At 43.9% G+C, this 27,511-nt stretch overlaps 1 protein-coding gene across 1 annotated transcript in view; it reads right to left on the reverse strand.

Annotated features, from left to right (window-relative positions):
• LOC129706547 (fibrillin-1-like) overlaps window positions 1–27,511 on the reverse strand; it is a 78,719-nt gene that overhangs the window by 50,426 nt on the left and 782 nt on the right. Inside the window, exons 2-18 of the mRNA XM_055650910.1 lie at window positions 26,322–26,444; window positions 24,941–25,063; window positions 22,594–22,716; window positions 21,028–21,105; window positions 19,313–19,435; window positions 18,627–18,863; window positions 17,753–17,878; window positions 14,828–15,013; window positions 13,168–13,386; window positions 11,368–11,490; window positions 9,178–9,300; window positions 8,042–8,164; window positions 6,923–7,045; window positions 5,916–6,038; window positions 4,845–4,967; window positions 3,855–3,977; window positions 1,564–1,686 (exon numbers count right to left, since the gene is read on the reverse strand). Coding sequence (XP_055506885.1) covers window positions 1,564–1,686; window positions 3,855–3,977; window positions 4,845–4,967; window positions 5,916–6,038; window positions 6,923–7,045; window positions 8,042–8,164; window positions 9,178–9,300; window positions 11,368–11,490; window positions 13,168–13,386; window positions 14,828–15,013; window positions 17,753–17,878; window positions 18,627–18,863; window positions 19,313–19,435; window positions 21,028–21,105; window positions 22,594–22,716; window positions 24,941–25,063; window positions 26,322–26,444 — 2,322 coding nt within the window. The remainder of the gene's footprint in view (window positions 1–1,563; window positions 1,687–3,854; window positions 3,978–4,844; window positions 4,968–5,915; window positions 6,039–6,922; window positions 7,046–8,041; window positions 8,165–9,177; window positions 9,301–11,367; window positions 11,491–13,167; window positions 13,387–14,827; window positions 15,014–17,752; window positions 17,879–18,626; window positions 18,864–19,312; window positions 19,436–21,027; window positions 21,106–22,593; window positions 22,717–24,940; window positions 25,064–26,321; window positions 26,445–27,511) is intronic.

Here is a 27,511-nt window from a genome sequence, read left to right on the forward strand (position 1 = left end):
AAATAAATAATATATATATATATATATATGTATAGGTATATATACACACACACACACACATATATATATATATGTATATATATATATATACACACATATATATATATGTTTATGTGTGTGTGGGGATGTGTGTGAGTGTGTGTACACACTGAACTTTTTTCACACACACGCACACATACATAAACATAAAAAACAAACAAACAATAATGGTGCACTAATAACAATAATAGTCTATGTATTCAGAGCTTATTGGAGGTTGTAGTGTTTAATAGCCTGATGGCTTTAGGAAACATAGAAACATAGAAAATAGGTGCAGGAGTAGGCCATTCGGCCCTTCGAGCCTGCACCGCCATTCAATATGATCATGGCTGATCATCCAACTCAGTATCCTGTACCTGCCTTCTCTCCATACCCCCTGATCCCTTTAGCCACAAGGGCCACATCTAACTCCCTCTTAAATATAGCCAATGAACTGGCCTCAACTACCTTCTGCGGGAGAGAATTCCAGAGATTCACCACTCTCTGTGTGAAAAAAGTTTTCCTCATCTCGGTCCTAAAAGATTTCCCCCTTATCCTTAAACTGTGACCCCTTGAAGCTGTTCCTGAACCTGGACATTACAGGCTCGTGTACCAACTTCCATATAGAAATTCTTTCATGTAAAAATTGTAAAAAGTACTCCAGCTGTGTTCTAACTAGATCTGGATTTAGTCCTAACTTAACCTCCGTTGTCCCGTTCATCACATCTGGCAGAAGTGCAATAGTTACAATCAATCTTACACTCTGCCCATGGAAGAGGGGGTGGTTCACCTGACCAGGTATGGTTCACACACTCTCTGTAAATATACAGTAAAAGCACAGCAATCTACATGCCTAAGATGGACACAAAAATCTGGAGTAACTCAGCGATTCAGACAGCATCTTTGGAGAAATGGAATAGGTGACGTTTCGGGTTGAGAATGGGTCTCAATCCAAAACGTCATCTATTCCTTTTCTCCAGAGATACTGCCTTACCCGCTGAGTTACTCCAGTTTTTTGTGTCTCTCTTTGGTTTGAACCAGCATCTGCAGTTCCTTCCTATACATTGAATCCGTATGTTTCTTCCATTGTCTTGCAATGTAGTTCCAGTTGGCAAGTTTGTGAAGCTTTTGCTGCAAAAATTGCAACTAGATAATAGTTAATACAGTCTCAATGACTCAATAAGTAAAACCATTGTTCCCTAATGACTAACTAGAGCAGGGAGTTACATAGCTGTATCTTTGTATGCATGGTTCAATGCTGATATTTCTAGTGTCCTAGTATACTGCACAAATTAAATTCCCACTTCAAAAGGAGGGTGAGGCAATGGGCAGTGAGTATTTTCTTCTGCGAATGCTACTGTAGAAAACCTGAATTTCCTGTGCTATGACATTGATTAGTAACCTAACACTGACTGATTATTACTCTTGGTGCAAAGATACCCATCTCAAATAGACACCTTACAAGAAAGGCATTGAAATGGAGAGATTCACCCTCAGATACCCTCTACCCCTTAACCTTACAGTGAAAGTTCCAGAGCCAGTTACCTGTACACGTGCTTCCGTCCCCAGTGTACCCAGCCCCACACACACACTGGAACGAGCCGGGGCTGTTGGAACAGGAGGCCGGGCTGAGGCAGTCGTGGCTCCCACTGCGACACTCGTCCACATCTGGAGTTGGGAAGAAAGGTAGAGATCACTGAAAGGTGTGAATCTTCAGGATTTTCCCTGCTGCGCACCAATATTCAGACTCAACGTCGTAAATGAAGCAGACTAGCTCAAGTTTACCCCCTTGTTTTGCAGGAATGTTTCGAAGGTGAGGAAAGAAACCCCACATAAAGATTATTCCTCACAGTGAAACATCCATTATAGGGTTAAGAGGACCATGTTTCAAATGTGTGTGGCAACTTCCCACTCACTTCAGCACGTTTTATTTTTCAGATCTGATTTATTTTTCTCCCTTACTAAGGAATCCTGTTTTTAGAATATAATATAGTTCAAATCTGTAATACATTACCAGCATTGGTCTTAAAAACTAACTCTGCTTCTCTCACCGCAGGTGCTGTCTAACCAGTTGAATATTTCTGGCTTAGTTTAGTTTAATTTAGAGATAGAGTATGGAAACAGACCCATCAAGTCCGCACCGACCAGCAATCCCCGCACACTAACACTATCCTACACACACTAGGGACAATTTACATTTATACCAAGCCAATTGACCTACAAACCTGTACATCTTTGGAGTGTGGGAGGAAAGCGAAGATCTCGGAGAAAACCCACGCAGGTCAAGGGGAGAACGTACAAACTCCGTACAAGCACCTGTAGTCAGGATCGAACCAGGGTCTCTGGCTCTGTAAGGCAGCAACTCGACCGCTGCGCCACCGTGCCGCCCCATTCTGTACATTTATGTTTATAATGACTTCCAGTAACTGGACAATGCCAAGTTATGTCAACAGCAAACGTCGATATGTTGGAACAGCAATGATGAGACACTCCTTGGTCACACAGTGTAAAAGCACAATGGTCACGAGAATGATCCCAAGAATGTTGGCACTGGGCTTGTACTCACTGGAATTCAGGACGTTGAGGGAGTTGACCTCATTGAAACTTATCGAAGTTTCAGTCTGAAGAAGGGTCTCGACCCAAACGTCACCCATTCCTTATGTCCAGAGATGCTGCCTGTCCCGCTGAGTTACTCCAGCATTTTGTGTCTATCTTTGGTTTAAACCAGCATCTGCAGTTCAGTTCCTTCTTACATCTTTCAAATACTCTCCATCTCAAAAAATAATTTGCTCTGCATTTTCTATCAACATGGAGGATCCCACATTTGTCCAGATTATTATTTTGTCGCATATCTTACACATGTGCCCAATCGACAACATTTAATCTGTCCATATCAATGAAATAGAAAAAGCTACTGGGAGAGCTGTTTGTCAGTTACCTGTACAATCCCTTCCGTCCCCAGTGTACCCAGCCCCACACACACACTGGAACGAGCCGGGGCTGTTTGTTGGTAATTATTTAACTTTATCCCGACACTGGCCCAGATTCAGGCATGCCCCTCATAACTTGGAAATTCTTGGCCGTGTAGAGCCTCACTGTCCAGGACATGTCTGGCTTCCATTCCTGCTCTGTACATGAATGGAGGAGGTCAGTTAGACTGTACATAGGTATCAGCTCTCCTTTATGGATAATCATCAACAGTTGAAACAAAGAACTACAGATGCTTCTTTATACACAAAATTACACAAAGCGCTGCAGTAAATCAGTGGGGTCAGGCAACATCTCTGGTGAACATGGATAGGTGACGTTACAGTTCGAGACCCTTCTTGTCCCTCCCTCGAGACTGGTGCCCAAGGACATGTGTGTGCATGTCTTGTATATGAGAGTGAAAAAGTATGATCAAAGGTTTAAGAAATAAAGGTTGACTAAGCTTAAGGGTATGAGTGGATAAATGATCCTTCAAAGCAAACATAAGCAAGGCATTTGACAGAGAGAGAGAGGCACCATTTGTTGGTACCCTTAGCAATGCAAACTCTAATTGGCTTAGGGAATGAACACAAAGTCCTGTTCATCACACATCTGCTTCACTGGTATAGAGCTATGGAGTCGCATTCGGCTGCACAGCATGCCAACCACTGGGCACCCATACACCTTCATCCCATTTTCCACCATTTTCCTCATAGCTTTTTATCTCTAGGCAATTCAAGTGCTTGTGCAGCCCTTTCCTAAATGCTGCCAGTCATGCTGCTTCAACACTATATCAGGCAGTGCATTCCAGGCACCCTCAGATCCCCTCTACCCCTTTACCTTACAGTGAAAGATTCAGAGCCAGTTACCTGTACAAGTCCTTCCGTCCCCAGTGTACCCAGCCCCACACACACACTGGAACGAGCCGGGGCTGTTGGAACATAAGGCCGAGCTGTGGCAGTCGTGGCCCCCACTGCGACACTCGTCCACATCTGGAGAAAGAGATGAATTTATCAGAGAGTCGTCAGGTTGATAATTATTTAACTTTATTCAGATATTGGCCCAGATTCAGGATAGACCCGCATAACTCTTGGAAGCGTTGAATTTAGCTCATCCAGGTCATTTCTGGTTCCATTCCTGCTCTGTACGTGGATGGAGGAGGTCAGTTAGACTACACATAGGTGTCAGCTCTCATTTATGGCTAGTCATCGACAGTAGAAACAAAGAACTGCAGATGCTGCTTTATACGCAAAATTACACAAACGCTGCAGTAAATCAGTGGGTCAGCAGCATCTCTGGTGAACATGGATAGGTGACGTTGCAGGTGGAGACCCTTCTTGAGACCGGGGCCCAAAGGCATGTGTGTGTATGTTTTGTATAGGAGAGAGATAAAATACAATCAATGGTTTGTGAAATAAAGGCTGACTATGTACAAGAGTACAAGTGCATGCATGACCTTCAAAGCAATCATAAGCAAGCCATTTGACAGAGAGGGGCATGCATTATTGGAGCCCTTAGCCATACAACTCTAGTTGGGTTAGGGAGTGAACAAAAAGTCCTGTTCATCACCCAACTGCCTCAATGTTATAGAGCCAAGGAGTCAAACGATATAGAAACAGTCCATGCCAACCACTGGGCACCCAAATATATTAATCCCATCTTCACCATTTTGCTCAAAACGTTCTATGTCTAAGAAGTTCAAGTGCTTGTCCAGACCCTTCCTAAAAGCTTTCAGTGACTCTGCTACCACACTCTATCATGCAGTGCATTCCAGGCACTCATCACTCTCTGGGTGAAAAAGGGCACCTCACATCTCCGCTACCCTTCAATCCTACAGTGAAAGATTCAGAGCCAGTTACCTGTACAAGTCCTTCCATCCCCAGTGTACCCAACCCCACACACACACTGGAACGAGCCGGGGCTGTTGGAACAGGAGGCCGAGCTGTGGCAGTCGTGGCTCCCACTGCGACACTCGTCCACATCTGGAGAAAGAGAAGAATTCATCACTGGGTCACAGGTTGGTAATTATTTCACTTTATTCTGACACTGGCCCAGATTTAGGTTTGATCCTCATAACACTTGGAAACGTTGAGTTTAGCTCATCCATTGGTTCAGTGAGGAAAGGCCGTGTAGAGCCTCACTCTTCAGTACACGTCTGGCTTTTATTTCTGCTCTGTATGTTGATGGAGGAGGTCAGTTAGACTATACATAGGTGTCAACTCTCCTTTATGGCTAGTCATCGGCAGTAGAAACAAAGAACTGCAGATGCTGGTTAATACACAAAAGTACACAAAGCGCTGGAGTATCTCAGTGGGTCAGGCAGCATCTCTGGAGAACATGGAAAGGTGACGTTGCAGATCTAGACCCCATCTTGTCCCTCCCTCGAGACTGGTGGCCAAGGACATGTGTGTGAATGTTTTGTACTGTATATGATAGTCAAAAAGGTACGAACAAAGGTTTGAGTTATAAGGGCTGACTAAGCTTAAGAGTGTGAGTGCATGCGTGATCCTTCAAAGCAATCATAAGCAAGCCATTTGACGTAGAGAGGGGTATCTATTATCGGTACTCTTAGGAAATCAAACGCTAGTTGGGTTAGGGAAGGAACAAAAAGTCTTGTTCATCACCCATGTGTCTCACTGTTATAGAGCCAAGGAGTCAAACGATATGGAAACAAGCCATACGGCTGCACAGTCAATGCCAACCACTGGGCACCCATACACATTAATCCCATTTACCACCATTTTGCTCAAAGCTATCTATGTCTAGGCAATTCATGTGCTTGTGCAGACCATTCCTAAATGCTTTCAATGACTGCTTCCCACTCTATCAGGCAGTGCATTCCAGGCATTCATCACCTTCTGGGTGAAAAATGGCACCCTCTGATCCCCTCTACCACTTTACCTTACATTGAAAAATTCAGAGCCAGTTACCTGTACAAGTCCTTCCGTCCCCAGTGTACCCAGCCCCACACACACACTGGAACGAGCCGGGGCTGTTGGAACAGGAGGCCGAGCTGTGGCAGTCGTGGCCCCCACTGCGACACTCGTCCACATCTGGAGAAAGAGAAGAATTTATCAGAGAGTTGTCAGGTTGGTAATTATTTAACTTTATCCTGACATTGGCTTCAGGTTAGACCCTCATAACTCTTGGAAACGTTGAGTTTAGCTCAATCAAGTAATTTCTGGCTTCCATTCCTGCTCTGTACATGGATGGAGGAGGTCAGTTAGACTATACATAGGTGTCAGCTCTCATTTATGGCTAGTCATCGACAGTAGAAACAAAGAACTGCAGATGCTGCTTTATACACAAAATTACACAAACGCTGCAGTAAATCAGTGGGTCAGCAGCATCTCTGGTGAACATGGATAGGTGACGTTGCAGGTGGAGACCCTTCTTGAGACCGGGGCCCAAAGGCATGTGTGTGTATGTTTTGTATATGAGAGAGAAAAAATACAATCAATGGTTTGTGAAATAAAGGCTGACTATGTTCAAGAGTACAAGTGCATGCATGACCTTCAAAGCAATCATAAGCAAGCCATTTGACAGAGAGAGGGGCATGCATTATTGGAGCCCTTAACAATGCAAACTCTAGTTGGGTTAGGGAGTGAACAAAAAGTCCTGTTCATCACCCATCAGCCTCACAGTTACAGAGCCAAGGAGTCAAACGATATGGAAACAAGCCATTCGGCTGCACAGTCCATGCCAACCACTGAGCAACCATACAAATTAATCCCATCTTCCACCATTTTGCTCAAAGCTATCCATGTCTAGGAAGTTCAAGTGCTTGTCCAGACCCTTCCTAAATGCTTTCAGTGACTCTGCTACCACACTCTATCAGGCAGTGCATTCCAGGCACTCATCACTCTCTGGGTGAAAAAGGGTACCTCAGAACTCCGCTACCCTTCAATCCTACAGTGAAAGGACCAGAGCCAGTTACCTGTGCAAGTCCTTCCATCCCCAGTGTACCCAGCCCCACACACACACTGGAACGAGCCGGGGCTGTTGGAACAGGAGGCTGAGCTGTGGCAGTCGTGGCTCCCACTGCGACACTCGTCCACATCTGGAGAAAGAGAGGAATTTATCAGAGAGTTGTCAGGTTGGTAATTATTTAACTTTACCCCAACTTTGGCCCAGATTTAGGTTTGATCCTCATAACTCTTGGAAACGTTGAGTTTAGCTCATCCAAGACATTTCCGGCTTCCATTCCTGCTCTGTACGTGGATGGAGGAAGTCAGTTAGACTTTACTCAAGAAGGAACTACAGATGCTGGAAAATCGACGGTAGACAAAATTGCTGGAGAAACTCAGCGGATGCGGCAGCATCTATGGAGCGAAGGAAATAGGCAACGCTCAGGCCGAAGAAGAGTCTGAAGAAGGGTTTCAGCCCGAAACGTTGCCTATTTCCTTCGCTCCATAGATGCTGCTGCACCCGCTGAGTTTCTCCAGCAATTTTGTCTACCTTCCTAAATGCTAAAAGACTAGGCTTGTATGAAAAGACTAGGCTTGAATTCGCTGGAGTTTAGAAAGATGAGGGGAATCTTACAGAAACATATAATATTATAAAAGGACTGGACAAGCTAGATGCCGGAAAAATGTTCCCAATTTTGGGAGAATCCAGAACCAGGGGCCACACTTAGAATAAAGGGGAGGCCATTTAAGACTGAGGTGAGAAAAAACCTTTTCACCCAGAGTGTTGTGAATTTGTGAAATTCCCTGCCACAGAGGGCAGTGGAGGCCAAATCACTGGATGGATTAAAGAGATAGTTAGAGCTCTAGGGGCTGGTGGAATCAAGGGATATGTGGAGAAGGCAGGCACGGGTAATTGATTGGGGACGATCAGCCATGACCACAATGAATGGCGGTGCTGGCTCGAAGGGCCGAATGGCCTCCTCCTGTACCTATTTTCTATCTTTCTATGTTTCTATGCTTTCAGTGACTCTGCTACCACTCTCTATCAGGCAGTGCATTCCAGGCACTCATCACTCTCTGAGTGAAAAAGGGCACCTCAGATCTCCGCCACCCCTCAATACTACAGTGAAAGATTCAGAGCCAGTTACCTGTACAAGTCCTTCCGTCCCCAGTGTACCCAGCCCCACACACACACTGGAATGAGCCGGGGCTGTTGGAACAGGAGGCCGAGCTGTGGCAGTCGTGGCTCCCACTGCGACACTCGTCCACATCTGGAGAAAGAGAACTTATCAGAGAGTTGTCGAGTTGGTAATTATTTCACTTTATCCCGACACTGGCCCAGATTTAGGTTTGATCCTCATAACTCTTGGAAACGTTGAGTTTATCTCATCCATTGGTTCAATGAAAAAAGGCCATGTCGAGCCTCACTGTTCAGTACATGTCTGGCTTCCATTCCTGCTCTGTACGTGGATGGAGGAGGTCAGTTACACTATACATAGGTGTCAGCTCTCCTTTATGGCCAGTTATCGACAGTAGAAACAAAGAACTGCAGATGCTGGTTAATACACAAAAGTACCCAAAGCGCTGGAGTAACTCAGTCGGTCAGGCAGCATCTCTGGGGAACATGGAAAGGTGACATTGCAGGTCGAGACCCTTCTCGTCCCTCCCTCGAGACTGGTGCCCAAGGGCACGTGTGTGCATGTTTTATACTGTATATGGTAGACAAAAAGTACGATCAAAGGTTTGAGAAATAAAGGCTGACTAAGCTTAAGTGTGAGTACATGCGTGATTCTTCAAAGAATATAATAGAATAGAATAGAATAGTTTCTTTATTGTCATTGTAACATGAACCATGTACAACGATGTACAAAAGCAAACATAAGCAAACCATTTGATGTAGGGAGGGGTATCCATTATTGGTGCTCTTAGGAAAGCAAATGCTAGTTGGGTTAGGGAAGGAACTAAATGTCCCGTTCATCACCCACGTGCCTCACTGTTATAGAGCCAAGGAGTCATACCATATGGAATGGGCCATTCGGCTGCACAGTCCATGCCAACCTCTGGGCACCCATACACATTAATCCCATTTTCCACCATTTTGCTCAAAGCTATCTATGTCTAGGAAGTTCAAGTGCTTGTGCAGACACTTCCTAAATGCTTTCAATTACTGCTTCCCACTATCAGGCAGTGCATTCCAGGCACTCATCACTCTCTGGGTGAAAAATGGCATCTTCAGATCCCCTCTACCTCTTTACCTTACATTGAAAGATTCAGAGCCAGTTACCTGTACAACTCCTTCCGTCCCCAGTGTACCCAGCCCCACACACACACTGGAACGAGCCGGGGCTGTTGGAACAGGAGGCCGAGCTGTGGCAGTCGTGGCTCCCACTGCGACACTCGTCCACATCTGGAGGAAGAGAAGAATTTATCAGAGAGTTGTCAGGTTGGTAATTATTTCACTTTACCCCAACATTGGCCCAGATTTAGGTTTGATCCTCAAAACACTTGGAAACATTGAGTTTAGCTCATCCATTGGTTCAATGAGGAAAGGCCGTGTCGAGCCTCACTGTTCAGTACACGTCTGGCTTCCATTCCTGCTCTGTACGTGGATGGAGGAGGTCAGTTAGATTATACATAGATGTCAGCTCTCCTTTATGTCTAGTCATCGACAGTAGAAACACAGAACTGCAGATGCTGGTTAATACACAAAAGTACACAAAGCGCTGGAGTAACTCAGTGGGTCAGCAGCATCTCTGGAGAACATGGATAGGTGACGTTGCAGGTCGAGACCCTTCTTGTCCCTCCCTTGAGACTGGTGCCCAATGACATGTGTGTGCGTGTTTGTAGATAAGAGTGTCAACGTACGATCAAAGGTTCGAGAAATAAAAGCTGACTAAGTTTAAGAGCTTGAGTGCATGCGTGATCCTTCAAAGCAATCATAAGCAAGCCATTTGACAGAGAGATGGGCATCCATTATTGGAGCACTGAGCAATGCAAACTCTAGTTGGGTTAGGGAATGATCAAAAGTCCTGTTCATCACCCATCAGCCTCACTGTTATAGAGCCAAGAAGTCAAACAATATGGAAAAGGGCCATTCGGCTGCACAGTCCATGCCAACCACTGGGCACCCATACACATTAATCCCATCTTCCACCATTTTGCTCAAATATTCCTATGTCTAGGCAATTCAAGTGCTTGTCCAGACCCTTCCTAAATGGTTTCAGCGACTCTGCTTCCACACTTTACCAGGCAGTGCATTCCATGCACTCATCACTTTCTGGCTGGAAATGGCACCCTCAGATCCCCTCTCTTCCTTTATCTTATAATTAAAGATTCAGTATTCCCACATCTGCAGTGTCTTGTGTCTCCACATTCTGTTATTGTTCTGGGCTGAGATAAATATCTGGATTTTGATAACTCATCACATCAGAGAAGGACTGCATCCAACAAACCAGTGGACTGAGAGATTTCCACAGTAAAAGATCCAGAGCCAGTTACCTGTGCAAGTCCTTCCATCCCCAGTGTACCCAGCCCAACACACACACTGGAACGAGCCGGGGCTGTTGGAACAGGAGGCCGAACTGTGGCAGTCGTGGTTCCCACTGCGACACTCGTCCACATCTTTAAGTTTGGAATGAGAGAGAGAGAGAGAGAGTTCACTGGACTATACACAGCTGCAAGAAGATTTAACTTTCCACAGCTACATGGTCAGATTTAGTCCCAATGTTTTATAGAAACTGGATCAAGGTGATTCCTCACATAACACATCTCAATTAGCTTTGGGATGTTACAAGGGATGGCGGAGACAAACACCTGATTACTTTGTCCCGTGGCAAGATATTTGCAAGAGTATTTTGTATAGAATTTCCAATGTATGTGACCTTCCCAATCTCCTGTCATCTAATTTGATTTGCTGACTTATTTTCTTCAAAGGAATTTGCCTTTGAATAAATGGCTCAAAACAAAGTAATAAAAAAACATTATATTCCTTCAGAACTTGAGCCTTTCATGATCAGCAGCTCTGCATGACCTGTAAACATCTAAAACAGGCGTGAGTTCCAGATGCCCAAACACATATGTCTGTGACTATTGGAGAAGGTCAGTTATTGGATGTTTTTTGGAGGGGTTTTTGAACAGCTGTTGACTTCAAAAGGTCAGTGTTTGTGTTACTGATCGGTAACGTTCCAATTCCAGAGGAACCTAAGAATTCCTAAGTCTGAAGCAAGGTCCTGACCTGAAACATCGTCTGTCTATTCCCTTCCCAGATGCTACCTGACCCACTAAGTTGGTCCAGCACTTTGTGATTTGCTCAAGATTCCCAACATCCATGGTCTCATGTGTATCCAAAGTTTATTATTGTTCTGGACTGAGATAAATCCCCACATTTTGATAACTCATCACATCAGAGAGGGACTGCATCCAACAAACCAATGGACTGAGAGATTCCCACTGTGAAAGATCCAGAGCCAGTTACCTGTACAAGTCCTTCCATCCCCAGTGTACCCAGCCCCACACACACACTGGAACGAGCCGGGGCTGTTGGAACAGGGGGCCGGGATGTGGCAGTCGTGGCTCCCACTTTGACACACCTCCACATCTGGCGTTTGGATTAAAGAGAGAGTTCACTGAAGGATTTAACTTCCCACTGTTATGTAACCAAATTTAGTCACAATGTTTTAAAGACATTGAAGCAAGGTGATTCCTCTTGCATTCCCTCACTCTCCATTCCTCCCCCACCCTAGTTGGCCTACTAGTACCACTGTCATCCTGCTTCACTGTTTCACTGTTCGTATCCCCTCATTGTTACTTTTACCACAGCCAACAATGGACCATTGTGGGCTCCACCTTTCTCTGATCATCGGTGCTGGCTTTGATTTGTTCTTTTCACACCTTTCATTCATTTGTTCTCTGTACCTTTTCATACTTCTAGTCTCCTTCCCCCCCGATTCTCAGCCTGAAGAAGGGTCTCGCCTCGAAACGTAACCTACTTATTTTCCCCAGAGATGCTGCCTGACCCGCTGAGTTACTCCAACTGTTTGTGTCTATCTTCAAACAAAATTACAAGTTGGGAATGGAGAGATGCGAGACCCTCTGGCAAATGCTTGATCTTAGATTCGTAGGTTCATTGAGTTACACAGCACAGAAGCAGGCTCTTCAATTCAATTCATCCATGCTGACAAGATGCCTGTCAGTGCTAATCTCATTTTCCTGCTTTTGGCCCTTATGCTTCCAAACCTTTCCTGTCGGAGAATGACAACCACTTAATTTCCCAAAACATAGAATGGTCAGAAGACACGAGGTCTGAAATTTTACCCAGTCAGCTTCACTCAGTTTCAAATTACAGAAAGTATTGGATAAAGTGCTGCATGACAGATTGTTCTGAAATCTGGAACTAAAGGGGATGGAGAAGCTACGGAAAGCAGCGATGAATAGTTATCGGGTTAGGTTTAAGGTACAGTTTCCCATGGTTGAGGCTATAGAAATGGATCTTTTAGATCAGGGATTCACAACCTTTTTCGTCCCGTTTACCCCTGCCAACCTTAATAGCACACAACAATGTCATTTCATTTATTTATGCACAACTAATGATGAACAGAACCAAACACAGTCAGTCAATGAGAAAAAATATGTACACATCCAGAATCAACAAATTTACCCCCTGGGTAGGTGAAATTTACCCCAGGTTGGGAACCCTTGTTTTAGATTCATTTTAATGACTGAGAACAAGACTGCACAATTTCTGGACTGAAGTTGGCATAAAATACCAAGGAACGTAGTAATGAATTATAGGATGGCTTGGTGTTGAAATGGATAAACAAAAGAGCCTCAGATGTATGCAGAGAGAAGTGAATACTTTGCAATTGATGGGGAAGAAATAAATTGAACAGTGTAATTTTAAGGGGAATACATGATTATTTAAGGGTCTGCACATATAGACGTCTGAAGTTAGTGAGTATTTTTACGTAATATGCAATAGCACTAAAATGACAGTCCAATGATTAGAAAAGCAAGAAGATTATTTTAAAATGTTTTAAGCCTCTGGTTATTACATCTGGTTCTGGCTATGGAAGTTGAAAGGGACCAAGACTTTTGAAACAAAATACATTTATTATAGTCATACTCGGAATGAAGGATTTTGTTTAAACCAGAGATGCTGCAAATTCTTCCGAGAAGAGAAGGAAAAGGGGAGTTTTAATGGAAATGTTTACAATTTCGAGGGGTTTTGACAATGACATGGAGAGGAGGAAGTGAGGGAAACTGAGGCAGAACTCACCCATTTCGAAATAAATGCTGAACTTTGTGCTTGGTGTCTGTGGCCCAGAATGGAAATGGACCCAGACGTCAGTGCAATTGGAGACAGGGAAGGTGATGTTGTTTTGGTCTTTCTCAGTCAACATGCGCTGCATGTGTTGATCGGGGTCCGTTCCACAGCCAAACGAGATGTGGTCTTCCTGGGAAGTCACAGACAGCAAGTCCACCCGGAATTGGATTCCTGAGAGTAAAAAACAAACCCTTCATAGATGCAGCACCGTTTCTCAGCAGTCCACACACAGCCTGAGACATACCCAATGCTGCTGTGCCCTTTACTTTGTAGGGTGCATTTGGCTCGTTGAGTGCATTCTTGCCTCTGAATCAACATGCTGTGGATTCAAGAGCAATAAAAGGAGTTGCTACAGGAGGAACTCAATGGATCAGGAAGTGTCTGTGGAGGGGAAAGGAGAGAACGGACAGTTGGTGTTTTGGGTCGAGACGCTTCTTTTGAACCAGACAAAGGTGTTTCAACCCAAAATGTCAACTGGCAATTTACCTCCACAGATGCCGTCTGACCCGCTGAATTCAGTTTAGTTTAGTTTGAAGATACAGAGTGGAAACAGGCCCTTCGGCCCGCCGAGTCTGAGCCGACCAGCAATCCCCGTACACTAGCACTATCCTACACATTAGGGTCAATCTTTACTGAAGCCAATTAACCTACAAACCTGTATATTGAACTGAGGGGTTGCAGGTTCTCTTCCACGAAAGATATTGAACCAAGTCTCATCTATTTTCTCAGAAAGATGGCATATCCTCAGCCTGTACCTATTCCCCAGCAATTAGCTTATATGGCCACTATTGCACCACTGTCTGTAGTTTAGTTTAGAGAAACAGCATAGAACAGGCCATAAACTAGTTTATCTGAAATTTGGGACAATTTACAGACCTGCACATTTGGAATGGGGGAGGAATCTGGAGCACTGGGAGAAAGTCAACGTGGTCACAGGGAGAACATACAAACTCCGTACAGAAAGCACCTGTAGTCAGGATCGAACCTGGGTCCCTGGCACTGTGAGGCAGCAACTCTACTGCTGCGCCACTTTGCTGCGTAGTTTCTACCTGTGTGTAATTCAATGGCCTATATTACACTGGTGACACTACACCAATAATTTTAATGTATTATTTGCAAGATGCTTTGAATAGTTACACATACTGTAAGCTACCAACAATACTACATAATTTCGGTAGAATCTTTATTTTCATCAGGGATGCAAAGGCAGCAAGAAGGGGAACTAAATGTTCACAGAATCGCATCATAGTGTGCTGTCTGTCGTAGGTATATGCACACGTTTTAATGCCCCCCTCCCCCATAGGGCAAGTGGGTGGATCAGCTTGGAAAGCAAGTGATGGAAGTTCTTGGATTATGGTCAACTTTCATCTGGATGTGGGATCTAACTTTCCTTTATTTCCCAACGACTACTTTCACACACACACCAAAACCGTCTAGTTCCAGCGGCGGAAGTCCGCAGGAACTGGAGGACAGAGATGTGTGGTGCGTCCGTCACCGTTCCCGTTGGTAACCAGCACCACTGCGTCGCTAATGTTTTCAACGATAATGAATGAGGTCATTGGATGGTGCAGCGGTCATGACTCTTCCTTCAGCTCTACGGACAGAGTGTTACCTGTGTACTGGTGAGTGGAGTTAGACATCAGGGTCAAGTTGAAGAACCAGTACATGTCTGCGCTGTTCTGGTAGTAGCTTGGGAAGTTATTGGACACGATAAACCCAGAGACACAGGGGCAGGGACTTCTTGAAAGAGCCTGCAGATGCACAGTTCCTGGTATAATTTCCGGTGGGCAAAAACAACCTAAGGCCAAAGAAAGATCATATGAATCATTTGACAACTTCAGCCTTTTGTAATGGGCCTTATTGTTCTTTTTCGATATCCTACTACTTTATAATTCATTCACACAATGATTCCCAGGCGTGCTTAAAATGCACGCTGGCAGATTGCAGCCCAATCTTATCCAAAAACTCATCATTGACCTCATCCATCAAATGTACCCCATATGTAGACAGGAACTGCAGATAGAAACATAGAAACATAGAAAATAGGTGCAGGAGTAGGCCATTCGGCCCTTCAAGCCTGCACCGCCATTCAATATGATCATGGCTGATCATCCAACTCAGTATCCTGTACCTGCCTTCTCTCCATACCCCCTGATCCCTTTAGCCACAAGGGCCACATCTAACCCTCTTAAATATAGCCAATGAACTGGCCTCAACTACCTTCTGTGGCAGAGAATTCCAGAGATTCACCACTCTCTGTGTGAAAAATGTTTATCTCATCTCGGTCCCAAAAGATTTCCCTCTTATCCTTAAACTGTGACCCCTTGTTCTGGACTTCCCCAACATCGGGAACAATCTTCCTGCATCTAGCCTGTCCAACCCCTTAAGAATTTTGTAAGTTTCTATAAGATCCCCCCTCAATCTTCTAAATTCTAGCGAGTACAAGCCGAGTCTATCCAGTCTTTCTTCATATGAAAGTCCGGACATCCCAGGAATCAGTCTGGTGAACCTTCTCTGTACTCCCTCTATGGCAAGAATGTCTTTCCTCAGATTAGGAGACCAAAACTGTACGCAATACTCCAGGTGTGGTCTCACCAAATCAGATGCTGGTTTATACGCAAGATAGACACAAAGTGCTGGAGTAAGTCAGCAGGTCAGGCAGCATCTGAAGGATCTGAACGAGTCCAAAGAAATGTCCCGACCTGAAACTTTACCCATCCTTTTTCTCCAGAGATGCTACTCGCTGAGTTACTCCAGCACTTTGTGTCTATCTCTAAATGCCTCCTTTGTAATGTGTAAAACTTGCTGGTCTTCTTTGTGAGGTTTGGGCAACGTTAGGTGATTTTTCTCATGAGGGCATGGTTCTAGTGAATCTTTCCTCACTGGGTCTCAGTGTTTAACTCGCTACCCAAGAGCATTATGGCAGCCCCTTCATCAGATGAGCTGCAATGGTTCAAGTTGATGGCTCATCGTCATTTGCTCTTGGACAATTATGAATGGGGAATAAAAGCTGGCCTTGGGTGTATCAACACATAAGTGAACACCAATTGTGTCTTTCCTCTCAAAGGAAGTTGTGTGAACGTAACACAAGGTATAATCAATATTAGAAAGTGGATCTTCTTTTGCAGGTTAGTTTTTTTTTCACATTCGATGATCTATATTTTATCACCCGTCCATCCACAAAATGGCTTTCCCTGCAGGATTTGTATGGGATGAATCATACTAAGCTTCTGCTTATTTTACTTCGGAGTCACGTGAGTGACTACGTGAAGAACCCCGCTTACGACGCATGCGTGTCATATCGTTACACGCATTGCGCGAGTCAGACATGGGAGAGGATGTCTCCCTAGAGGGGACCAAATCCTCAGGACTGCAGGATGGTCATCAGAGAAAACGTTTCAGAGATTTTACAACAAACCAGTTAGGAATGAAGGAACGTTTTCGCGGGGGAAAATTTTAAGTTCTATATAATTTATACCTGAAGCTTACAAGGTTTATGATTTGATTTAATAATATTATTTATCATTTACGTTTAAAAATTGGTATGAATGTATTTCTTGAATGTCAGTAACAATTTCTCCCAAACTACCAAGGCAGTTGTGAAGCATGGACTCGTTCCACGGCATGAAGTCACAGAGCTTTGAAATCTTCACGTAGTCACTCGCGTGACTCCGAAGTAAAATAGTAAGATTAAACGAGAACTTACGAGTTTGAAGTTTGATCTTTATTTTATGAGGAGGAACGTTGAGGGAATACGTGCCCTCCGCTCCCACCCTCATATGGTCATATCTGAAACTGGTATCTCTTTAATAATCTTACTATCTTAGGTCATTATAGTGTATCTGTGACCTCACACCGCTGCTTTGAAGGATGACACGCATGCGTCGTAAGCAGGGTTCTTCACGTATTCCCTCAATGTTCCTCCTCATAAAGTAAAGATCAAACTTCAAACTGGTAAGTTCTCGTTTAATCTTACTATTCTATTCTCTTAAAGGCAACAACACATGCAGTTTGAAGCATTACAGAGCTTGTGGAGTCTTTGTCTTTAACAACTGGGACTTGAAAATGACCTCTGTAGACTGTCTCAGTGTACTACTATGACTGTACACTTGTACTGTATCTGAGATGCAATATTCTAGGTGCTTATCTATAGTGATACGTACTGAACTGTATACAAAAAATGAATGTCATTGTACTTCAGTACATGCGATAAATAAAGTACCATTGAACACATTGAAACAAACAGGCACTTAGCTAGAGAGTCAAAAAATAAAAAATCCTCCACTATTATAGGGTGACATTGATCATGGCCATTATTCCTTCTAAAAGTCCTGTACGCATTGTGATTTCTGTGTTCATCGTCTGAACATTAAGGACCCTCTAGTTGGAAGAGCACAATGAATTCTAGCAGGGTAATTGGTACATCCCTAAGGAATAAGACCGATTCTTCTCCTGCCTGGACACAAAGAGGATAAGCTACCCAAATGCATCCTCATGCCTCATGCGTGGAAGCTGAGATTGCGATTCTGTTTCTCACCTTCACAGTGTGTCCCATTGCCTCTGTAATAGGAGTTGCACTCACACCGGTAGGAACCGTTCGTGTTCAGACACTGAGCGTTGTTGTCGCACTGATTCAGTGCATGATTCCCGCACGCGTTGATATCTGGAAACAGCAGAGAATAAACAACCGTGAGGAGGAAGGAACGTGGATGAGAACTGTGGGCCTGGTTATATTTTTGGCTGTATATCTAGTCTACAGCATGTCCTGTACAATTGTTCCCACAGCTCGCTAGTATAACTAGGTCCAAGCGTATCAACGGATATGAGAGGAACCTTCTGTTTTTTTAAAGAAGCAATCTCACCTCGCCAAAATGTACACACTTGAAGGGCACAACAGGCCGGATGCAGAGAGGAGGTTCCCCTGGCAGTAGCGATAGGAACAGGAGTATCAAGATGTGGGGTGAGACATTTAGGACCGAGATGAGGAATCTTCAGTCAAAGGGTGGTATTTTCTACCACAGTGGGCTATAGAGGCCAAGTTGCTGAATACGTTGAAGATAGTAGAGGATAGATTTCTAGACACAAAATACATCAAGGAGAATGGGAAAGGAGCAGGAATATGGTATTGAGTGGTGCCACAGGTAGGCATGGTGGTGAAGAAGGGTCTTGGTACATTGGTCTTTATCAATCAGACGTTAGGTTATTAGGTTGCGGTTTTACAAGACAATGGTGAGACGGCTTTTGGGACATTGTGCTTTTGGGACTGAATAGCCTGCATTGGCTCCTATTTTTATGCATCTTAACGAGTTTAATCATGGATCAAAGACATCGTATAACCAAATATCCTGGTTTAAAAAAACCCGAAAATATTAAGTGTGAGTTCTTTTAGGGTCAAACGTGAAAGGTCAAACCTGCACACTCTGTTCGGTTGTCGGGTCTCAAGGTATAGCCTGGGTGGCAGTCACAGCGGTAACTGCCCACTGTGTTCACACAGCGCTGGGAGCAGCCGCCACTGCCCTGCGCACATTCATCCACATCTGGAAAGCAGGGAGTGTTACGCTCAACTTTACCATTGGAAAAAGTCCACAGCAAGTATGTCCAACCCAGCGTTGGGAAACCATACCAGTGTTCAATATTCCAGTCGTATTCTCACCAAGATATACACAATACGCTGGAGTAAATTGACTCGAAACGTCACCCATTCCTTCTCGCCAGAGATGCTGTCTGTCTCGATGAGTTACTCCAGCTTTTTGTGTCTATCTTCGGTTTAAACCAGCATCTGCAGTTCCTTCCTACACATATTCTCACCAAGTCTTTACACATACTTTACTTATAGCAAAGGTCAATATACTATTTATTTATTTATTTTTTAAATTGTGCCCATAACGTAAACAATATGGTGATTCATCTATAGATCTATGTACACGAATACCTTTCAAAAATACTTTGTACTTACGTTTTTCTATTGACATGGATGATTTTTTCATGTTATTATTTTATCGTATGTCTAACACATTTGCCCCATTGACACCATTCATTTGGCCTGTCCTTATCAATGAAATAGCAAAAGCTACTGGGAGAGCTGTTTGTCAGTTACCTGTACAAGTCCTTCCGTCTCCAGTGTACCCAGCCCCACACACACACTGGAACGAGCCGGGGCTGTTGGAACAGGAGGCCGAGCTGTTGCAGTCGTGGCTCCCACTGCGACACTCGTCCACATCTGGAGAAAGAGAGGATTTAATTGAAGGGTTCACATGTTTGAGAATATAGAACATAGTAAAGTACAACACAGGAACAAAACCTTTGATATACAATGTTTGTGCCGAACTTAATGCCAAGCTAAACTAATCTTATTGTCTCTACACTTGATCCATTCTCTGCATATCCATGTGGCTATTTGAAAGGCTCTTAATAGCCACTATCGTATCTGTCTCCATCACTACCCCTGGCAGTGTGTTCCAGTCACCTCCCATCCACTGTGTTAAAACATTTGTCCCTCACTTCTTTAAACTCTGCAAATGTTTAACTTTATCTTGTCACTGGCCCAGATTTAGGTTCAACCCTCATAACTCTTGGCAAAGCTGTTTAGCTCATCAATGAGGAAAGGCCGTGTTGAGCCTCACTGTCCGGGACACTTCCAGCTTCCATTCCTGCTCTGTAAGTGGTTGGAGGGGTCAGTTAGCTTGTAGTTCTGTGTCAGCTCTCCTTTAAAGATAAACATCCCTCCTTCCTGTTTGTGCGTGTGATTGGATATGAGATTGAAAAAGTATGATCAAAGGTTTGCGAGTTAAAGGCTGACTAAGCTTAAGATGATGAGTGCATGAGTGGTCCTTCAAAGCAATCGTAAACAAGCCTTTGGCACAGAGAGCTATCCATTGTTCATGCTCTCAGCAAAGCAAAGTCTAGTTGGGTTAGGGATTGAACAAAATGTGCCATTCCATCACCCTTCTGACTCACTATTAGAGGGTCCTGCAATATGGAATCTGCCCAGTCCTTGCCAACCACGGCAACCATAACATATTAACAGTCCAACACCTTGCCCATAGCTTTCTATGTCCAGCAAAATCAAGTGCTAACCGCGACAATACTTAATTGTACCTTTACCCTATAGTGAAAGATTCAGAGCCAGTTACCAGACAGCAGTCATCAAGAAGGCTCAGCAGCGGCTGCACTTCCTGAGGGTCCTCAGGAAGCACAACCTGGACTCTAACCTGCTGCTGACCTTCTACCGCTCGTCCGAGAGCCTGCTGACATACTGCATTACAGCATGGTATGGCAGCTGCACCATGGCAGACAGGGAGAGGCTTCAGAGGGTAACTAGGATAGCACAGAAGATCATCGGCTGCCCTCTCCCCTCCCTGATGGATATTTACACCTCCTGCTGCCTTAGCAGGGCAAAGAATATCATCAAGGACAGCTCCCATCCTGCGTTTGGACTGTTCGACCTGCTGCCCTCTGGAAGGCGCTATAGGTGCATCAAATCCAGGACAAATAAACTGAGGAATAGTTGTTTTCCGAAAATTATAACTACTCTTAATTCACACATGCACTGACTTCACAGCCCAACACCCGGACTTCCATCTGTATATATGTATATAGCGCCGTAGAATTGTGCTCCTATCCCCCCCCCCCCCTTCTCCCTTCTGTTTTTTTTTTCTGTTCCTTGTTTTTTGTACTAAATTATATGTATGCACTGAGTACGAGCAGCTTTTAATTTAATTGTACATGTATAGTGACAATAAATGGCATATCTATATCTATATCTACCTGTACAAGTCCTTCCATCCCCAGTGTACCCAGCCCCACACACACACTGGAACGCGCCGGGGCTGTTGGAACAGGAGGCCGAGCTGTGGCAGTCGTGGCTCCCACTGCGACACTCGTCCACATCTGGAGTTTGGAATGAAAGAGAGAGTTCACTAGAGGTCAAACAGCTGTATGAAGGATCGACTTTCCACTGATATGTAACCAGTTTTAGCCCCAATGTTTTAAAGAAGCTGATTCTAGGTGACTCCTCACACATGACACTGCAGTGCTTGTTGGGATGTCACAAGGGACGAGGAAGAAAAATACCAACAAAGCAGAAACATCGGATTAACTTGTCCCCTGGCAGATTATTTGTAAGCTCTTCATGAACGATTCCTCACCACTGGAGTTTCTGATGTATGTCATTCTCCCAGTCCCCAATGTAAACAAGTCAACAAATCAGAAATGTATCTGACCTTCCTTTATTCAAAGCAATCCTTTTCTCAATAACTAGTGCAAAACAAAGTAATGAAAAGTAATAGGTTTGTACACTTCCTAAACAAGGTAGTATTGAAACAAAAACCCACTACCATGTGGTTGGATGTTAATTGCCTCTGTAGTTTTTTAGGGAGCGTTCACTACTAGAGATGTCCAAAGCCCTGAATGAATAATTAAGAAGATGTTTTCAAGAGAGAGTTAGATTTAGCTCTTTGGGCTAATGGAATCATGGGATATGGGGAAAAAGCCGGAACAGGGTACTGATTCTGGATGATCAGCCATGATTATATTGAATGGCGGTGCTGGCTCGAGGGGCCAAATGGCCTATTCCTGCACCTACGGTCTATGTTTCTAAATGACAAAATTAATAAAGCAATGCTTCCCGTACACTCCAAGAAGTGGGTAAAAGTTCGGACCAGCGGTGATATGGCTAATGGTGTTTGTACACAACTATGACGCTATACCTGACTCTCACATGAAACAGCGACTATCCACCTCCCTGGGATATAACCTACAATTGTCATCTCCTCCCCCATTCATAATGAGGGTAACATGCAGTGGACCCCTGACCAAAACTTATACACAAGGTTTCCCAGGTGTTTCAGATAAAAACATTCATCTTGGGGATTTTAAAATACAGAGTTTAAAGTAAAGCTTTTTGTGAAAACCTGAATTAAAATGAAACCAAGAGTGTTTTGCTATAACACAGTCATTCGACTTAGGAATTAAAATCATACAACTGAACTTTGCACAATTGGGAACCTTCTCATTACCTATACAAAATAAAAAAAAGGTTGAGCCATTATTTGCATATCAAACTTTTTAATCCTTTACGAAATAGTCTTTTCAGGATCAGCAGCACCTCTGAAACCATTTAACATGGTTGTGAGATCCAGATGATTCAACATGTACAGACTGTGACCTTTAAAGGCCATTTTTTTGGGTGAAGGTTTCACCTTTTAACTCCCCAAAGTTAGTAGTTATGCTGTTGTTAAATAAAGTTCCCTATTCTAGTAGTGTTCTTAATTGAGATAAAACTCTGGATTCTGCCATCGCATCACATCAGAGAGCGACTGATTCAAACAAACCAGCGAATTGAGAGATTCCCACAGTGAATGGTCCAGAGCTGGTTACCTGTACAAGTCCTTCCATCCCCAGTGTACCCAGCCCCACACACACACTGGAACGAGCCGGGGCTGTTGGAACAGGAGGCCGAGCTGTGACAGTCGTGGCTCCCACTGCGACACTCGTCCACATCTGGAGTTTGGAATGGAAGAGAGAGTTCACTGGAGGTTGTGCAGCTGAATGATGATTCAAATGTACACAGCTATCTGATCTGATTCAGTCTCAATGCATTAAAGAAACTGGATCAAGGTGGCTCCTCACACAACAAACCCCAACACCTTTAAGGATGTTACAAGGGATGGGGGAGACAATGCCAATAACATCAAACTCCTGAATAGTCCACCCAGGAGCAGATTATTTTCAAGTATTACTTGTAAATGATTCCCCTCCACTCGAATTCTAGACGCATGGGATCTTCCTAATCTTCTTGCAAACATGTACTCAAAACTGATTTGCTTATTTTTTTTATCTTTAAAATATTTTTTTTTCTCAGTAAATCGTGTAAGACAAATGAATACAAATCCAGAATATGTTAACATTGAAAATAGTTCCCAATGGCAGTCACGGTGGCGCAGTGATAGAGTTGCTGCCTTACATCGAATGCAGCGCCGGAGACCCGGGTTCGATCCCGATTACGGGTGCTGTCTGTATGGAGTTTGTACGTTCTCCCCGTGACCTGCATGGGTTTTCTCCCAGATCTTCAGGTTCCTCCCACATTTCAGGTTTGTAGGTTAATTGGCTTGGTAAATGTAAAAATTGTCCCTAGTGGGTGTAGGATAGTGTTAATGTGCGGGGATCGTGGTCAGTGTGGACCTGGTGGGCCGAAGGGCCTGAGTCCGTGCTGTATCTCTAAATTAAATGCAGTCTGGTCTGAATTGTGAGGTTATCCATTTTGGTGGCAAAAACGGGAAAGCAGACTATTATCTAAATGGTGGCCGATTGGGAAAGGGGGAGATGCAGCGAGACCTGGGTGTCATGGTACACCAGTCATTGAAGGTAGGCATGCAGGTGCAGCAGGCAGTAAAGAAAGCGAATGGTATGTTAGTTTTCATTGCAAAAGGATTTGAGTATAGGAGCAGGGAGGTTCTACTGCAGTTGTACAGGGTCTTGGTGAGACCACACCTGGAGTATTTGCGTACAGTTTTGGTCTCCAAATCTGAGGAAGGACATTATTGCCATAGAGGGAGTGCAGAGACGGTTCACCAGACTGATTCCTGGGATGTCAGGACTGTCTTATGAAGAAAGACTGGATAGACTTGGTTTATACTCTCTAGAATTTAGGAGATTGAGAGGGGATCTTATAGAAACTTACAAAATCTTAAGGGGTTGGACAGGCTAGATGCAGGAAGATTGTTCCCGATGTTAGGGAAGTCCAGGACAAGGGGTCACAGCTTAAGGATAAGGGGGAAATCCTTTAAAACCGAGATGAGAAGAACTTTTTTCACACAGAGAGTGGTGAATCTCTGGAACTCTCTGCCACAGAGGGTAGTTGAGGCCAGTTCATTGGCTACATTTAAGAGGGAGTTAGATGTGGCCCTTGTGGCTAAGGGGATCAGGAGGTATGGAGAGAAGGCAGGTACGGGATACTGAGTTGGATGATCAGCCATGATCATATTGAATGGCGGTGCAGGCTCGAAGGGCCGAATGGCCTACTCCTGCACCTAATTTCTATGTTTCTATGTTTCTATGAATTGCCTGTTAGGGATGCACAATGTCAGTCGGCACCACCAGTGAAGTCCACTTCTTTTGAATGAATAAAATAACACTAACATAATAATGCAGTCTGCCACTAGATGATCTAGAAATAGACATGATTCAGGCTTGAGGTGATACGGCTAATGGCGTTTGTACACAAGTATCACACTGTACCCAGCTCCCACAAGAACCACCGACTCCATCTTCCTGAGATGTCATTACAATGGTCAACTCTTCTCCCATTACAATAATGGAAGTGGGCAGTGGTCAGTTGACATGAGCTTAAACACACGGTGTTTCATGCCATGTTTTTTAGTCATGCTATTATTTTTAAATCAATTCTGAATTTGAGCCTTTTGGGATTAGTAGCACTGCCTGACCTGAAAACATCTAACACGGCCGTAAGTTACAGATGATCAGACACATACCTGCTGTGACTATGGGAGAAGGTCAGTTACTGGGTATTTTGTGTTGAAGGGCCCAGCTGTTGGCTCCACAAGGTCAGTGTTTGTGTTACTTATGAGTAACGTTGCCAATTCCATCATTGTTCTTGACCAGATTAAACGCTAGACTTTGCCAACTGATCACATCAGAGAGCGACTGCATCAAACAGGCCAGTGAACTGAGAGATTCTCTCAGTGAAAGATCCAGAGCCAGTTACCTGTACAAGTCCTTCCGTCCCCAGTGTACCCAGCCCCACACACACACTGGAACGAGCCGGGGCTGTTGGAACAGGAGGACGAGCTGTGGCAGTCGTGGCTCCCGCTGCGACACTCGTCCACATCTGGAGTTTGGAATGGAAGAGAGAGTTCACTGGAGGTTGTACAGCTGTTTGAAGATTTGGCTTTGCGCTGCTATGTGGCTAGGATTGGTCTCAATATTTTAAAGAAAATGAATCAATGTGATTCCTCACACAACTCACCTCAATGCACTTTGGAATGTTTCAATTGATGGGGGAGACAATGGCAATAAAATTAAGCACATGATTAGTTTGCTCTGAGGCAGTTTATTTAAAAAAAAATATTTGTAAAAGATTCCCCTCCACTAGAATTGCAGAATCTATGCAATTTTACTGATCTTCTTGCAAACATATAATCAACTTTGATTTGCTGATCTTTCATCTTTAAAGGAGTTCTCCTCTCAGTAAATCGTGTAAGGCAAAGCAATACAAATCGTCGAAGTTTGTACTCCTCCTGAACATGTTAATATTGAAAATGGTTCAAATTCAGTTATGTCTGAATTTCTTGTCAGACAATGTCTGTCAGCACCACTAGTGATATAAGTTGACATAATTCAGGCTTGAGGTGATAAGGCTAATGGCGCTTGTGCACAAGTATTGCTGTACCCGGCTCCCACAAGAAACACCGACTCTCCACCTTCCTGAGATGTTTATTACAATGGCCAACTCTTCTCCCATTACAATAAGGGAAGTGGGCAGTGGTCACTTAACATGAAAATATAACACAAGGTGTTTCTGATAAAAAAACAATTTCACATTGGGGTTTTAGAAAGACAGCATCAACTGAACTTTAGGGGAACATTTTTTGAGATTATATGAAGAAAAATGAAACCAAAAATGTTTGCCTACAATGCAGTAATTTGACTTGGGATTTAAGATCATATAACTGAACTTTGAATAATCAGTAACTTCCCACATATTATCCACAATTTAAAAATATTTGAGCTTTCATTTGTGTGACAATTTTTTAAAATTAATTCTGACTTTGTGGCTTTCAGGATAAGCGACACTACCTGACAGAAGACCGGAAACATACATGCTGTGACTATTGGAGAAAGTCAGTTACTGGATACTATTTGGTGCAGGACCCAGCTGTTAACTTTGCATGGTCATTGTTTGTGTTACTGATAAGTAAATTGCCAATTCTATCATTGTTCTTGACAGATTAAATATTAAACATTATTAGTGTTCTGGGCTGAGACAAATATCTGGATCTCACCAGCTCATCACATCAAAGAGGGACTGCATCAAACAAACCAGTGAACTGAGAGATTCACACAGTAAAAGATCCAGCCCTAGTTACCTGTACAAGTCCTTCCGTCCCCAGTGTACCCGGCCCCACACACACACTGAAACGAGCCTGGGCTGTTGGAACAGGAGGCTGAGCTGTGGCAGCCGTGGCTCCCACTGCTACACTCATCCACATCTGGAGATTGGGAGACAGAGAAGGTTCACTGGATGTTGCACAGCTGGATGAAGATTCAACTTTCCAACGCTTCTTGACCAGATTTAGTCCCAATGTTTTAAAGAAACTGAATCACACACATAACACACTTGATGCTCATCAGTATATCACAAAGGATGGAGGAGAGAATGGCAATAAAATCAAATACCCGAATACATTAATTACCCTGTTGCAAATTATGTTCAAGAATTATTTTTAAATGCTTTCCCTCAACTTGAATTCTGGATGTAAGTGATCTTGCCAATCTCCTTGCAAACATCTGATCAAAACTGGCTTGCTGATCTTGTTCTTTAAAGGAATTCTCCTCATTGACACCAAAGTAAAAGGATCATTGAGATTTGTACTCCTCCTGAACATGGTAACATTGAAACTGGTTCCCAATGCACTATAGTTGACACAGAATTGCCTGTGGGGATGGAAATTGCCTGTGGGGCCACGAATGCCCGCACCACCAGTGTTATCCTTGTCTCTTGAAAGAATAAATAAAATCCCACTGACATAAGGCAATCTGCCACAAGGTGACATGATTCAGGTTTGAGGTGACACCAGTAATTGTGTTTTTATACAGGTACCACGCTACACCCGGCTCCCTCCAGAAGGAGCAACTCTCCATCTGGTTGAGACGTTCCTTACAGTTCAGTTTTGTTTAGAGATACAGCGCAGAAACAGGCCCTTCAGCCCACCAAGTCCATGTCGATCAGCGATCCCCACACACTAATGCTATCCTAAACACACTCGGAACAATTTACAATTTTACAGAAGCCAATTAGCCTACAAGCCTATTCGTTTTGGAGTGTGGGAGGAAACCGGCGGTCCGAGGAAAAATCTACGCAGGTCACAGGGAGAACGTACAAACTCCATGCAAACAAGTACCCGTGGTCAGGATCGAACCGGGGTCTCTGGTGCTGTGAGGCGGCAACTACTGTTGCATCACTTGGTCAAAATTTAAACACAAGGCACACAAGTGTTTCAGTTACTAATTCTTTTTGTTGGGGATTTTAAAAGACAGCTTCGGCCAAAATTTAGGG

Source organism: Leucoraja erinacea, chromosome 19, assembly GCF_028641065.1.
Source record: "Leucoraja erinacea ecotype New England chromosome 19, Leri_hhj_1, whole genome shotgun sequence".
Classification (NCBI taxonomy): domain Eukaryota; kingdom Metazoa; phylum Chordata; class Chondrichthyes; order Rajiformes; family Rajidae; genus Leucoraja; species Leucoraja erinaceus.